We start from the raw sequence: 15,623 nt of genomic DNA on the forward strand, positions 1-15,623 counted from the left end.
GGGCAGAGCAGGAGGAGCAGTGACAGCGCCCCAGATACCGCGAGGAGCGGGGGGTTGCGAGTCCTTAAGAAAAGAACCCCCTGGTGCAAGCACGGGTAGCGAGCGAGCAGCGTGGTGGGCAAACCCAGGCTGACACATCGGGATTATTTTAACCAGCAAACGTGTCCAAAGGCTTCCCAGCAGGCGGGGACCCCCCAGCCCCTGCAGCGGGCCAGGCTGTGGCACAGCCACGCAGCGGGGGTGGCGCTGGGCAGGTGGGAACAGCCTCACCCCACGGCTGGAGGGGAAGGCTTTAAAACAGAACTCTTCCAGGGGAAGTACTGGGGGGAAAAGGCACTGGGAGCTCAGAAAAGCTTACGAAATACACAATTGGGTAAGAGGAGCAGACGAGAGATGTAAACAGCAGAAGGTGCTTTTGGTGTGTGTAAGGCCCTGCAGCACGCCCGGGCTTTGCGAGAACAGAGGTGAGGCTGGCTGCGTCCTTGCTGCTCCAGTGACAGCCAATGGCTATGGACTGGTGGAAAATGCAGGCGGCGAGGTTTATTTTTCTAAAGTTAGAGAGTCACAAAACCTGCCAAAATAGTGCTGTGTGGTCAGAAGTCCCTCTAGCTGCTTACTGTAGCACGGGCACTGACAGCAGAACCGTCCCGGGCCTGCAGCAGCACGGCCGAGGCTCCAGCCCAGGCACCCCCAGTGCACTGCGACCGGCAGAGCGAGGGGCAGAGGCTGCACAGGAGGGACACGGCTTCAAAGAGCGCAGCCAGCCCAGCTGCCCTTCAAAATCCCTGCTGCAGACCGAGGGGTGTTCCGGACACCCACAAGGAAACACAGCCTTGCTCTGCGCCCTGCAACAAGCAGCCGGCAGCGCTCACCCAGAGCTCCCCAGCGAGAGCAGACAGCTCCAAGAGGCAGAGCCGGTGGCAGAGGTGGCAGCCTGCCCCACGGGCACGGTGCAAGGAGGTTCGGGTGCTGCTGGGGGGGCTCCGTGCAGCCCCGAGCCCCCGGCAGGGCGCTGTGAAGGACCGGGCAGTGCCGGCAGCGCCGCCCCCCAGCGCCACGCTGCTGCGGCTCGGCTGCACCCGACTGAGGCTGGCAATGTCTCCGGAGGAAGTGGCATTGGCTAATGGCAGTTTAAGTTCGTTATTAAGACATTTCAGCAGTTCCATTACCTCTCCCTTATGCACGAGAGAGCAAACAGGCTGAGCAGATAACATCTGCAGAGCACAAAAACACGTCTCCGGCCTGGAGACTCGAGCTGCTCTCGGCTGAAGCGAGAGCCGTGTAGCTGGTGGGGAAATTAAAATGTTTCCATGTGTGGGAGCCTTCCGAAGTACAGAAACAACCAGCAACATTCAGCAGGCCAGCGCATCGGCTCCCTCGAGAAGCCAATTTTCCCCAAAGTGCAGCACGAGCGAGGCTGTAGCAGTCACAGAGGTGAAAGCATCGGCCTCCTCCTCCTCCTCCTCCTCCCCAACCTTCCAGGGACACAGCGAGACCAGGGAGCGAGGCGGTGAGGCAGGCACCCTGCCTGCTCCTGTCATGCCCCTGCCATGCCCCTGGGCGCTGTCAGCAGCCCCGGCCCTGCAGCAGGCCCCAGACACCTCCCGGCCCTGCCCCGGGCCCTGTGCTGCTGCCTGCCCCGTTCTGCCCGGCACTTCCCAGCTCCTGGGGGCCAAGAACATTTTCCAGCGATGTTACGGGCAAGGTGAACGCAGTAATTCCTCAGATGACCCAAACAAACCTTCGGTAGTGACCTGGTAATGTTTAATTAGCGGTCATTTAAACGGAGCAAGGCCTGAGCCATGAGCAGCAGCACAGCACTGGACACCTGCCCTTCAGCTGTGCCCAGAGCCCGGGGACGCCCGGCAGCGCCGAGCAAGGCTCCCAGATTAAACGCGGGGTATTTTTAGCAACTGATGGGTTCTCAATTTGTATAAGCACAAAGCAGACTTTCTCAATTCGCAGACGGCCTTTCCAGCCGCAGGAATGACCCTGAAGGCTCCCTCTTACACAGACCCAGGGGCACGACAGACACCCAGCGGGCTGACAAGACCTGAGCGGCCGCGGGCAGCGGGGTGCAGCTGCTGGGATCCGCAGCGAGGCCAGGCTCGGCAGGCAACACCTGCACACACAGCAACCCGGGGGAAGGCACCACAGACAACGGCTTCACTGCAACACATCCGCACGCGGGCAGGAAAAACCGCCGGGAAAGGAGCGTTTTGGGTCTAGAAAGTTTCTGGAATCTGTGGTGGATAAAGCAGAAAATTGAGCAAGTTGTTCTGACAGCATAATTACACCACAGAGATTAATTTTTAAAAATTGTCACGTGGAATAAGTTAGATTAATGGCAAGCTCAGCCACTTTTCAAACCGCTGCACTTAATAAGGGAGAGGAGCACACAAAGTCAACAATGAAGTACTTGCAGGGGTGTTTCCCCCTCGGCCAGCAGTGCACACCAACACACCTCACAACAGATGGCATCGCCCTGCCCACATTTCGGGAGCCCTTCATGTCAGTGGCAGCCAACACCATCCTGCACTGCTTCCACAGGCACCTACAAAACACAGGGCGTGTGCTGTGCACCTGTAGGGACGGGGTGCGGGTACAGGGACAGCGCACAGCGCGCTCCTCACGTCTGGATGTGCAGTGCCAGGTACAACACAGCTCCGAGCCTTACAGCAAACAGCCTCAGCCCCAGCCTCAGTCCCAGCCGAACCCTGCTTGCCCCCAGCCACGAACACGGTCTTGCAAAGAGCTGCCAGGAGCTGAGACCAAACACGTGTCCTCGGGCCGTGTGAGAGCCCTCCTGTGCTGCTGGGCCCAGCGAGCTCCCTGAATATCCCCTTCTGGGTCTCGAGCTCCCTGAATATCCCCTTCTGGGTCTCGAGCTCCCTGAGTATCCCCTTCTCGGTCTCACTTTACTCTCCCTTTCCCTCCCCGCCTGCCCGCTCACCATGCCCAGCCGCCTCTCCCCCAGTGCCTGTCAGGCTGTGCAGCAGCACTGGTTTCCTCTGAGCTCTGCCTTTCCTCTGTCTCCCTTGCCTCCCTTTAATTCCTCTCCCTTGCTTTGCCCTTTTTCCAGCCGGAGATGGAAGCACCTTCCTACCCACTTTCCTGCTGGTGGAAGCACCCCTGTGGCCAGCACGCTGCACGCTGCAGCTGCCCTAAAGCCCCTCGCCCCCCCGCTCAGCACACCCAGCTCAGCAGATGCAGGCACGCAGCCCTCGGCCACCACCACGCTCCCCTTCGCCTCGGCTCCGCAGGCTCCCGCTGTGCACGGAGCTCCCAGCAAAGCCCGAGGCCCCCGACCTGCCCGGCAGCCACCCCACTGATGGAGGGGAGGGTGCTAAGGGCACTGTAGGGCCGCACAGGCAGCTGTGCAAGGTGAGGGTGCTTCGGCTCCCCAGCCCAGGCACTGTTACTACACGTGGCCAGAAACCTGCCGGGCTCCTGCAACGCGGAAACCTCCCCGTTTAACCTTAAACGTTTCCTCCAGGAAACCTCTAAAATTTCCTCCGGGAAGGCGAGCACCGGGGCCTCCTGCCAGCCCTCACCCCATTGCCACAGCCGCCTTACGGGTACGCAGGGTCAGCCTGGAAGCGCTCCCCTCCACCTTGCTGCAATCATGCCGAGAGGCAAGCGGCCCCGCTCCCCTGAGAGCCGCCCCCTTCCTCACGCAGCGCCCACCTCCCTCAGCCCCCCCAGCAGCCCTGGAGCAGGTTCCTTCCCATCGCCAGCACCTCCCCATGGCATGAGTGTGCCCAGCATCCCCTCTGAAAGCCGAGGCAGCTGCCTTGGTCCCGGCCCGTCGTGCCGGGCAGACAGCTCGGGCTGCAGGCGCTGCTCCGAGCCCTGAAGCGCCGCGCAGATTTCTAAGAAAGACGCGGGTCCTGTTTCCTAAACGGCAGCCAGCTGGGCTAGTAGCACCACGCAGTCCCAGCGAATAAACAGCAGCTTCTCCAAAGTCAAAAACCAGATGTGATCATTCAGTCTTGGATGTAATCTGCTGCTTCCAGCAAGTTCAGGAGCGAGCCTTGGCAACCAGGCAGCTGTATTCAGAAAACCCGAGAAACAGAGACTCGGGGTCATCCCAAAAAGGACAGAGGCCTCGCAGGCGGCTTCCGATGGCTCGTTTGAAGACGTAGGACAAATGACTGAATATTTGGGACGTGAGCTTTTCCTATTTTATGCCACTTCAAGTTCTCCCTGCGAATCAGTTCAGAAACTCCTCGTGGTGCACACAGCAGCAGCCCCGGCCGTACCCAACAGACGCCCACCCTGGCGCCGGGCGCGCGGGCTCTGACAGCTGCGAGTGTTGCGATGCAATCCGGTCAGTTCGGTTTAATTCTTTTTTGATTTCTTCCTGCAGGCGCAGAGCTTAAGCTGTAATTTGAACTCTGCACACCTTAGCGAGGCACAGCTCCTGTTTGGATATCCGATAAGACTCCGAAATGCCATTCCTGTGCCCGCAGAGGAACACGCGGTTCCGACTCCTTGTTTCCAGAGGGCCGCTTGCCGCTCGGCCTCACAGCCCCACCACCTCCCCAGCCCATGTGCCCCTTCGCTTCCTCTGCTGGAGCTCAGCCCGCTGGCAGGCTGGAGGAGAAAAACCTATGCAGCTACAGCCAATATGGCAAATCAGATCCGACTGAGGAATCGGAACGCTTTGCACTGCTTTTCCTCCTCTTTTCCAGGGGTTACTGCTTTATCAGCTCCCCGGGAACCCCCCATGCTCCCCCCATGCCCAGGCCCACCCCACAGGCTGGGTGCTGTGCCACGCCACGGGCAGGTAACACTGCTGGAGTCCCCTGCCAGCACACTCTCTTACCAATATTCTGGATTTTTTTTTCTTGCTTAATTAAAGGTGACGTAGAGCCAACGATCTAACATTACCATCGATTCTAACATTATTAGAGAAATGCGTTCAGTGGTTTTCTTTTCTTTGCATTGAAGTAAGTGGGGTCCTTTTCCCTTAAGCAACTATAACAAAACAGTCAATGACGGGTGAAAAACTTATTCCTGTTTTCTGAAGCAGTGACAAAGGAGATTTAAACAATTAACAACAACATCCCTGAGGCGTCAGCAATAAGGCACTCCCCAGGTTCAGCTGTAATTATAACACCTTTATATATTTTTAAGGCTTCTCGATAAAAAGTGAAGTGTCACTACGAGAGTTCAGGAGTTTCCTTTTTGAAAGGCAACTCCTGCAGCAGGCAGTAGAGCACTGACACCCTACATGTATCAGGGACAGCTGGGAGGCACCAGAGCTTCCCACTGCCCCGCTCAGTGGGCAGACCTCAACCTGGGGCTCGGGGCTTTTTCTGGGTTTCACAAACGCAGCGAGACGCGGTGTTCAGGGCTTCTGTGCTGAAGGAAGAGGAGGATCGGGCCCCTGCACTGCAGCGGGACACCCAAGTAACGGGCAGGAGCAGCCCAGCGGCAGCGCAAGCCCAGGGGAACGACAAGGCACCCGAAGTGTCAGTGTGCACAGCACGCACCAGCCCCGCGCAGAGGAGGGGGGCTCAGGCCGAACTGCTGAGCTCAGCGCGGCCCCTGGGAGCTCGTGGAGCCCTGCGAGCAGCCCGTGCAGGAAGCACACCGCGGGCGCTGGGGAAGCGCCTGCCAGCAGCAGTGACAGAAAGCAGCCTGAGCCCACACCCCTCCTGCTCCCTCCTCTTTCCTCGGTGCGTTTACAATTTCAAAAATATGGGTACAAAAGGCAGCGAGGCAACCGAAGGACGCGGTGTGCAGAGGAACAGCATCCTGCTCGCATGGGCGTCCTCAGTGCACCCGCAGCCCCCCCAGCCCTGCCATCCATCCCTCCATCCATCCCCCCATGTCGGGGCATCTGCCTCACAGTGCCCAGGAAGCAGCAGGTGACTCAGCCATCGGAGCATCTGATGAAGTTAACGGGGTTCAGAAATGAATCCTACTTAGAAAAATAAAAAAATCCTACCAAGAAAAATAATAAAAAAAAAAATCAATGTTTTAATATTATGCTCAAAACAATTTCTGTTGCAAACCAGTTTCCTGACTTAGGAACTCGATAGCTTACTTCTGCTGCAGACAGTTTGACAGACTTTTAGGCATCCAAATTTAGGAAGAAAATCGGATAAATTTAAATAATGCAAGGCAGAGCTAAGGCTGACCCAGCTTTAGCTGACAATTTGAACATACTGCATCATCGTTTGTGTCTTCAACCCCCCCCAAAATTACCCGCAGGTGAGATTATGGCCCACACACTGACGCTGGTCAGCGCAGCGCCCCGAGTAGCCCCGCGGTGTCCCCAGGCCTGACCCGAGGCAGGGACTCCCCGCAGGAGGACGGGGGCTGCTCAGACCGCAGCACACACCGGCGCCGTGCTGCAGAGCCCAGCGGCCCTCCCGCGTGGACACCGCAGCCCTAGCGGCTCCGGACGAGGTGCCCCCCTCGCTCACGGCCTGGGCTGCCACCTGCAACCCTTGCTCATTTCCCTCTTTTCTTTCTTCCCTGCGAAACGACAAGCAAAGGCAGCGTCCCCAGGCTGACCGCTCCGCGGGCACACCAGGCCGTTCCCCGGGGTGCCAAGGGCTCGGAAGGAAAATGGCAGCGACTAAAACCTGGCTGTGGTCCGGGCACCCTGCAAGAGCAGCCAGTCAGTGCCAACACTGCTAGCAGGCACATCCCCAGGAAACCAGTTCAGTGGGACGGTAGCTTCTGGGTGCATCCTTAGTAAAGGTTTGCCTCTCGGGGAACAGCACTAACTGCCTCCACGTGTCCGCATCGAAAGCCTCCTATCTCTTGGTAAACGACTCATTGACCTCTCAGAGCGGAGATAAATCCGGTACAACACTTTCCTAAGTTGTTTTTGCATAACATCTAGTGTTTGTGATAGCAGCCGTTACTTTGTTATGCTTTCCCCACTTGTTTAGCTTAGCGCACGCAAAAACCTGAAACAAAAACAAAACAGCGACCGCCCGGCCGGGACAGGAGCCTGCACCGACACGCTCCCGCTGCCCTATATCAAAGGGACTCACCCGACAGGCAGGCTCCTTCACTACAGGACAGCAGCAGGCAGGAAGGAGGCTGCACTCCCCCGCCGAGACCCACGGCACGGGGAGGAAGCCCCCAGCCCAACGCAGGCCCCCGCTGAGCGCTGTGTGTGTGATGTTAGAGGCGGCCCCGGCCCCCAGCCCGTTACCTGCGCTGACTTCAGGTGGTGCCAGAGCCTGCCACGGGCGCTCTGAAGCCCTGCAACAACGCCGGCTATTCCCTACAGCTGTTAGCCACAGGCCTCGCAGCTCCTTGCAGAGGTGATAATTACCTCCTTCCTTCAGAGGGTGGAAACAGAACCCCGCTGATGGGAAGGGCTCCTCCAGGCGCTGATTTCTGACGCCTCGGTAGCTCCAGGACGCTGCCTTACAGCGAAGCCAGGCGCTGTCCCGCTGCTGACGGGATGCCCACGGCCATAAGGCCGGTGCCCTGGGGTCAGCCGAGTCTGCCTTGTGCAGAGCAGCAGCGGCAGTGCCGGGCTGCACGCCCCGTGCCGTGGCTGCCCTGGTGCCCCCCACGCTGTGCCCGTGCCCAGCACCACCAGCAGCCGGTGCGATGCCGCCAGCTCTGCCCCGCGCCGTGCCCTCCGCTAACTCCCAGTGCACGCCAGCGCCGCAGCTCCAGGCTTTATAATGTTTTTTATTTCCTCCTGTGCATTGTAATTGCTGTCATTTTAAAAATAAAAAAATCAGAAGTACATTAAAGAAAGCTTCTCAATGCGGTGCGCTGACACAGGCCGGGCGGTGGGGCTGGGGACGCTCTGAGGGTTGGCCTGCCTTCCACCCAGAGCTCAGCAACACGCGTGTCCGAAGGCAGAACACAGCAGGATCCCCACAAACCCCTACAGCCTCCTGCCTGCACCAGCGACCTGCAGAGCTCGCTGCCGTGCACAGCTCCCCCTCAGCGCGCTCAGCAATCCCCCGCTCTGTGGCTGGCTCCATTTCCCAGGACTCATCCCAAGAAGAGATCGTGCTGCAGGATGACACTGACACCCTTGTTTCCCAGCTTTTGGTTTCAGTGACCCTACTGAATTGAGGTACTGTTTGTGGCACAGGTATTTTAAACGCTAGCGTAATTTAAGTTGTAAAAACCGAAGAGAAGGAGCTGGAAACCCACACGTTCAGCACCTATCGCTGAAACCGCAGCTACAGTGAAACAACAGCCCCACACGGAGAGGGCCCAGCTCAGAGGCAGCTCCAAAAAGCACAGCAAGGCCACCAGCTCCCTGTACCCATCCTGTAGCCTGTCTGGAGGCACCTTGCCTGCTGCGGGGCGCTCTCCCTCCCTGAAAGCCGTGCGTTTGCAGCAGGGAAAGGCCAACCACAGAGCCCCGAGCACAGCAACACAACCACAGCGTTCAGGGGCACCCAAACAACGCGAGATGGAAAACACTTCTCCAAGGTTCACTCCCCCTGTGCGGGGACACCACCAACCCACTTGCAGTTACAGGGTGGAAACTAATCATCATATTGCTTACGTGGTCTGTGCTATTAAAAACAAAGAATCCTCACAGTGACTTAGCTGTTTCTACGTGAAATGCCCTTTATTCTATCTACACGCAGGGAATCATTTGGAGCCAGAGGACCAGGAGCCGCAGCCGTGCCGGACGGTTCCAGCCCTGCGAGGCTCATCTTCCCCTCGTTCCCCCCGTTCCCCCTTCCCCTTCCCCCGAGGAAAAGAGCAGGGCAGAACAGCGAGCATCGACACAAATCAGAGCAGCAGAAGGGCCGGCAGGCAGCAGCGTCTCCCTTTCGGGCTCCGGGCTTTCTGTGGCTGCCGCCGCTGTCGGTAACCGTACGTCCTTGGAAATAATGAAGAGTTACTCACTTTCAATGAATCAAAGCAGGCGATTACACGTCCGTTCTCAACTTGGCAGCTTTTCGATGGGTGTGCAAATTTACATTCCGTGTCTGGCCGTGAGCAAGTCCCTCTCTGGAACTCCCTACACACCTCCAGCGTGAGCCATTTTGTGTCCCGGATCGGCGTGACGCTCACAGCCATCTTTGGGCCTTACGGGGCGTTAAAGCTCTCCGGGAGAAGCGGCGGCCGAGCCCAGGGGCCCGGCAGGGCGGAGGCGCCCCCCGCTCCCTGCCGCGATCCGCCGGCTCTTCAGGGCTCGGGGCCGCTCATGGGCGAGGCGCCGGGAGCCGGGGCCGGCGCGGGGCCCCCTCAGGCACCCATGGGCGGCCGGGCCGGGGGGGCGGCCGCGGGCCGGGCGCGGGTAGACCTGGCGGCTCTGCGCGGCCGGGGAGGGGGGGAGCGCTGCGAGGAGGCCGGGGGCGCCGGGGCTAGCGGCGGTCGTGGCGGTGCGGCGGGCAGCAAGCAAGGCAAAAAGCGGCGGCGGCGGCCGCTCTAGCAGCGGGCCCCGGCAGCGGCGCGGCCGTCGGGGGCAGCCCGGTGCCGACCTGCGGAGAGAAGAGACACGTTACACAGCGCCCCGCGCCGCGCCCCGCGCCCAATCGCCGGCCGCCTTGCAGCGGGACGCCGGGCGGCGAGCCAATGGCGGCCGCCGTCTTATGCGAGGTCGCGCCTGTCAGACGCTCGCCGCCGCTCGGCGCTGCCTCAGGCGGCCCGGCCGGGAGGGGAGGGGGGGGGGGGGGCACGGCCCGGGGCGGCCCCGCGGGCACCGCCCCCACCGGAGCCGCCCCCCCCCCCGCAGCCCCCCGGGACCCGCAGCCCCCCCCCGGCCCCCCCCGGTCCCTCCCCGCCACCTGGGGCTGCCCGTCACGGCCCCGGCCCCGGCCCCGCGCCCGCCCCGTCCCGCCCCAGGCGGCTGTGAAGCTGCACGGGGAGAAGCCGCAGCTCGCACCGAGCCAACGGGGGCGAAAAGGGGCGAAAATGGGTGAAAAGGGGTGAAAAGGGCGCCTCGGGACGGCTGCACCCCGCCCCATTTGCCGCGGTGCCTCCCCGGGGGGTGCTGCCAGCAGGGCCCGAGAGCAGCGGGGCTGGGATTCGGCCCTGGACACGGCCCCAGCCCTGCCGGCCCTACAAGCGGCCCCCCTGCAGGAGCCCACCCGCCCCGGGCCGGGCCGTCACAGAGCCCTCGCCTCTGGTCCCACAAACCCCGTCCCCAGCCCATGAGGGGGGCTCCGGCGAGCCCCAGAGGCCGCCAGCACAGCCGGGGCTGCGCAGGGCCGGCAGCGACTGCGGGGCCGCCCCGGGGGTGTCCCCGAGCAGCCGGGACACACGGCTACAGAGCGGGGGGGGCTGCACCTGAGGGGCTGAACGCTTTGTGCTTCGTTTCTTAATTTATTTGCAGTTTGGTTGGGGGCTGGCAGGTTCCAGAATCCACCTACCAGCCCATTCCATAATAAAGGTTTGTGTTTTTTGTTTTTTTCCCTACTTGTCTTGGGACTGCTGCAACACTGATGTGGCCACAGCGTAACTTTGTATTCACTGATTGCTGGGAATGCAAACGGACACAAACAGATACAACTGAGGAAAACTAAGTTAGAAACATTGAAAGTGAATTAAGGATGATTCTCAGAAAACACAAGGCAGATGCAGAGAGAAGTAGCACCACGCAGTCATTCCTTCAGACAGTAACAGAGGTGACTGCTGCCTGCTCAGCAGGGTCACTGAGAATGATTAAGGAACAGCTTCACAAATTAATGACAACGTTACTTGAAAACACCCGAGAAAGTGAAACTACCACCAGAAGGGCCACCTGATCTCGGTGTCCGAGTTCTGGTTCAATATGCTCGGTTTTTATCACTTCCCGCTCTCGCCATGACGAAGCGCTGTGCAGCCGGGCTCATGGCGCGTTCCTCCTCCTCGCTACAGCCCCTGACAGACGCGAGGCATCTGAGCGCGGAATGGAAATCGCTCCCGAGGAGCCATTGCTTTGACTCTTCCTGTAACTGGGTCTGCTGGACGTTCCTGCCTGCTCTATCTCAATTCACACACGCCTCCCAGAGCAAGACGTACAGAGCTGGACAGTCAGAGAGCACAACAATAAAGGAGAACACGGCACTGAAGAATGCTATTTTTATGCTCACAGAAAGTGGAAGCTGCAAAAGCCAGTCTCAATGACATGGGAACTGTCAGCAAGAGCAGATAATTACACAACATGAATCCATCCTCGTGACAATGACTCTAATGAGATAGGAAATGGAATAAAATCAATATTCTATTTACATTGACAGGACAATCTCAAAGCTCAAAATTGCCAAATAGCTGTCTTTTAAATAAAGAAATACAAAAATTACCGACTGCCTTAGAGTATTTTCAAAACACCTCTGCCAAATGTAAAGTTTACCAATAACATATCTCAACATAAATTTGGAGAGGGCACAGCAATTACTCCATGGCAGAACCCAGAGACGTAATTATAGCGCTGTCACAAAATTAAGCCGAAACAATGAGCTAATTAACAGCTTGGCCGGTAACAGCGAAGGGTAGGTTAAAGAGAAATAGCCTCTCGTAATCTCTGCTGCTGAGCAACCCGAATCTGTCTCGCACTCTCACCCGCAGGAGCTGCGCTGGCCGCACCGCGTGCGGGATGCAGGGAGACCCCTCTCGGCCCGGGACTCCGAACGCCGCCGGGCAAAGCAGTGCACGAGGCAGCGGCACGGAGCGGCCACGGAGCACAGTGCCCCGCTGCGGGGCTGCCCCCAGGGACCTCACAGCTCCCCCCTGCCCAGCACCCCGTGGCAGAGCCCAGCAAGCCCACAGGCACGCGTTAGTGTTCAACTACAGAGCAAGCCCCGCACCAGAGCTGGGAAAAATCTGCCAGCGTTACTTCCACGACCCAGATATTTTGCATGATACACGTAGTTTTGGTAGTAGTAGTACCAGCAGTGTTTAAAGGCTATTTCTGTGCTGTTTCGGCTCTGACGGAGTAGCTGGGGAAGGCAGTGCCACCTCCCACTGCCTTCAGTGGGCTTCTCAGGCAGCTCCTCACCGTGTTTGTCTCGAGCACACTGCACAGCTTCTGAAACCGCCTTAGCAGAAACACCTCAGTGTGACATTGCATTGGGAGTTCAGGCATCCAAGCACACTCGGTTCATAAAATTTGGATAAATAGCAAGGAAAGAGGCAATGTCATGGAGTGTGTGCCCTAAATGCACATGCGCTACCACCTTGGGCAGCAACAAGACACCTTCCTGAGCTCAGCTCTCCAAGCTTCACGTCCCAAACCAAACTGAAGCGACTCCCGACAGCAGCCAGGCCACTCCAGCACTGACGTTCAAACCCCACAGCCCAGTCCTTACTGTAGATTAGAGTAATGCTATTTCCGAGTCAGAAAGTTATACTGCACATTCCGCAAACTCCCTTTTCCTTAAAGAAAGCAAGGTTACGAATTAGCCACTGTTACTGCACCTGAAAGGCTTCAAACTAAAGAAACACGCCGATTGACATTTTTTCCCCCTCTTCCTTTGTTTTTTTTTTTGATCTATTGCATGTCTCAAACCCTTCTCAAAGCTGGCAGTACTTCACATTACCTGAGAGCATTAAATGGATGGGTATTAATAACTGGGAATAGGCAAAGGTCAGTGTCTGCCTCTAGCCCAGCAAGATGTGCACATTAGCTGCTGCCCTGCTCTCAGCTCGGAGGCCAGAGACACGAAATGGCAGGAAGGACGACGCTGCTTTTAATCCATTCTGCTATTGATTGATGTGCTGCGACGCATTCACGTACCCGTCCGCAGCATTAAAATTGCAGCTGCTGTTCCTGGTAGTAAAACCATAGCCATATGGTAATTCTTTTACCATAACATTCACATAATATATGGTACAAATGGGCAGTCACGTATTTTCCTGGGAATTACAGGGGAAATTAAACCACGGAATAAGGGCCATTTCCCAAGCGAGTCTAACAAGAAGCTTGTATCTTTAACATCAGGAGTAACCCAGTGATTTGCCTTAAATCTCTGAGAAGTATTTTTCAATTGAAATAACGAAAAGCTCTTTTATTAACCAGAAACGAAACACTCAAAAGTTTAAGAACCAACAGCTCTTTCTGCTACCACAACACAGAACCTGACACGCTCTCCAAAAGTACCGAGGTTACTCATTACTCAGCCCCCTGCACGCTGAGGCCGCCCTGTTTGATGAGCTGCAAACAGACACGCGCCACGGGCTGCGGGGCCCAGCGGGATGCCCCACGGCACAGCGGGGGCTCCTGCACGCCTGGGGCAGGAGCGTGATGGGTACGGCTGCCCCGTTTCAAGTAATAAAGGTTTCTTCTCTTTCCCCTAGCTCACACAAGTGCCTGATTTTTTAATCACCTGTTACTCCTCCTGCTTGCTTCAGTGGGACGGGGACGGAGGTGCCCGCTGGCTGCACAGCCGATGTTAACAAGAGCGTGCAGCAAGCAGCATTTTGGGGCGCTTTCCTCAAGAGCACGGCCGTGTGAGGAGCCTCGGGACACAGCTCCCACAGCTGAGGCTCAGAACCGGGAGGTTTTGGTAACAGCGGTGGAATTATGGCACGGAATGACACCGTGCGCAACGCCTTCCACATGGGCAGCCACCTGCACCAGCACAGGGGAATGCACATGTGTTGGGCACGAGACGCGTAAATCCGGGACGTGGGTACTGACATCCACAGGGACTCCTGCAGAAAGCCTGCCCGTGACTCAGCAAGGGAAGCGACCGCTGCCTCTGACACCGATTCAGCTGATGCTGGTGCTTTCAGGGAGGACAAGTGACCTGCAGGCGTTGTCGCTGCGCGAGATGCGGCAGGCACCCGGCAGGCACCCGGCCTCGAGGCCTCCCCGGCTACTTCAGCGCAAAGGAGAGCGCGCTGGCAGCTCGCTGCAGCCCAGGCCCTACCCCAGAGCTGCACGTAACCTCGGGAAGGTGCCTGGGTTCAGCACCAAACCCGTACCGCTGGTACCGCCCTTCCCACGGCAGCGCGGCCGCCTGCCAGCAGCGGGCACAGCGCGGCCGCCGGCCTGGGGAGCACCCGAGGGACACGGCCCCAGGCTGGGTGCTGACGGGGCCGTTTCACTGCTAAGAGCTCAGCCTTCAGCCTGCGAGCCTCCCTGCTCAGCTCCGCTCCCCTGCCCACCCTTCCCTCGTGCCTTCTGGTCACTTTGTCATGGCATTAACCACGAACCAGGAGCCTGGGTGCAACCCTCAGATCCTTGCACATGCCAGATTAATTAGCGAGATCAAATCTTAGCTCAATTACCAGGCATGGAGAACGCTCCTCGTGCCACCGCTCCCCGCTGCAGGGCATGGCACGGCTCCGCTGCTCCCCGTGGGGGACAGGCACGGCTGAGAGCTCCCCACACCGCGTCCCGCCAGCACAGTGCCTGCCACGTGCTGTCTGTGAGCATCCAGCGGCCCCAGCACTGTGCCCGGCCTCGCTGTGCATCCTGCTCGAGGGCAAACAGAAAGGGATGCCCCTCGCCCCTCCAGGCGCCCGGGGCAGGGCAGCCCACACGGTGTCAGTGTGAGTTGCGGGGTGGCCGCGGTGCCGGGGCTGCTCCCGCGCCTGCTGTGAGTTCAGAGGCAGCGCCGGCAGCGCTCCAGCCTGTCCCTGTCCAACAAAACCCTGCGCAGAAAGCAGACAGTCCCCTATTTTGAATACATTCCGGCCTTACGTTTAATTTGTAGCAGGCGTATTCTAGCACAGCAAAAACACAGTGCCCAGGAGCACAGGGACACTTGGTGTGATTCAGTTCAACACGTGGACAGTCTCAGGCAAGCTAGGTAACCGTGTGCCTCCAGGTACCACGTAAAAGCTCCAAATTAGTCAACAACAGCAAAAAGGAGTAATAAGGACTGTGTGACTGCGCTTTGTTCTGGGCAAGAAGTGCAGCGGCTCTGGGGCCATGCTATTTAAGATGGCCAAGCCCTACGCCGAGCGCTCGCTGCCCCCGGAGCCCGGCCCGTCCCGGGGCAGGCGGCGTGGCACAGGGCCCGCTGCCCCACAGCCGGCACCGAGCGAGCCTGCGGGGCAGAAAGCACCCGGAGATCCCGCACTGAAGCCCGCGAGCCCTCCGGCCACGTTCCAATTAACGTTCCTCGTGCTGCGCGGCAATTTTAGAGGCTTGCATAATGCCCCAAACATCCATCAGAACTGTCTGCCTCCGCTATTTTTATCAGCTTTCCCCTCGTATTTCCCACGTGGAAGATTCCTCCCTGCCCTCTGCTCGGCATCTCAGCTTACCTCCTCTTGCAGCAACACCTGCGCAAGCTACCGACGTTGAACCACGCAGCGAGGAGCCTTGAAAAGAGCTCACAAAGATCACTGCTTCCCCTGAATTCTCACTCGTACCTTTACAAACTCATTTAAAAATAGTGAGCATGAAAGTTAAAAATCCTAGTCTTAAAAAAAAGCAGAATATTTGAACAGAGCTTCTGAAAAGATTTAAGGAAAATGAAGTAATTTCTACACTTACTGTGACAAAAGACAGAGTGCTTACGAGTTGTAGAAAACAAAACAAAAAACCCAAAGCAATAATTCTGTCAGTCATGCAGAAAAATGAGTGAAAGAAGTTCAAGCTACTGCACTCGAGATGCCACCGTTAGCTGTATTTAATTAGAAGAAAGGAGCAGAGCTGTGCCTACTTTCCGCAAAAAATCACATCCTAAAGGTTAATTTATGGAATAGATTGGCACAAATAAATCCAGGGGCTC

The 15,623-nt window shown here is 58.1% G+C and overlaps 1 protein-coding gene across 16 annotated transcripts in view; it reads right to left on the bottom strand.

Moving 5' to 3' along the window:
* Positions 1-15,623, bottom strand: part of MBNL1 (muscleblind like splicing regulator 1) — a 65,161-nt gene that overhangs the window by 34,819 nt on the left and 14,719 nt on the right. For 13 of the 16 annotated variants that reach the window (XM_082767361.1, XM_082767362.1, XM_082767359.1 and 10 more), the window contains exon 2: positions 8,860-9,437. The exons of the other annotated variants lie outside the window; for them this stretch is intronic. In XM_082767361.1, the coding sequence (XP_082623487.1) occupies positions 8,860-9,033 (174 nt within the window). In that variant the 5' untranslated portion in view covers positions 9,034-9,437. The remainder of the gene's footprint in view (positions 1-8,859; positions 9,438-15,623) is intronic. 16 annotated transcript variants of the gene reach the window in all.

This window comes from Aythya marila, assembly GCF_965140915.1.
Source record: "Aythya marila genome assembly, chromosome: 9".
Taxonomy (NCBI): domain Eukaryota; kingdom Metazoa; phylum Chordata; class Aves; order Anseriformes; family Anatidae; genus Aythya; species Aythya marila.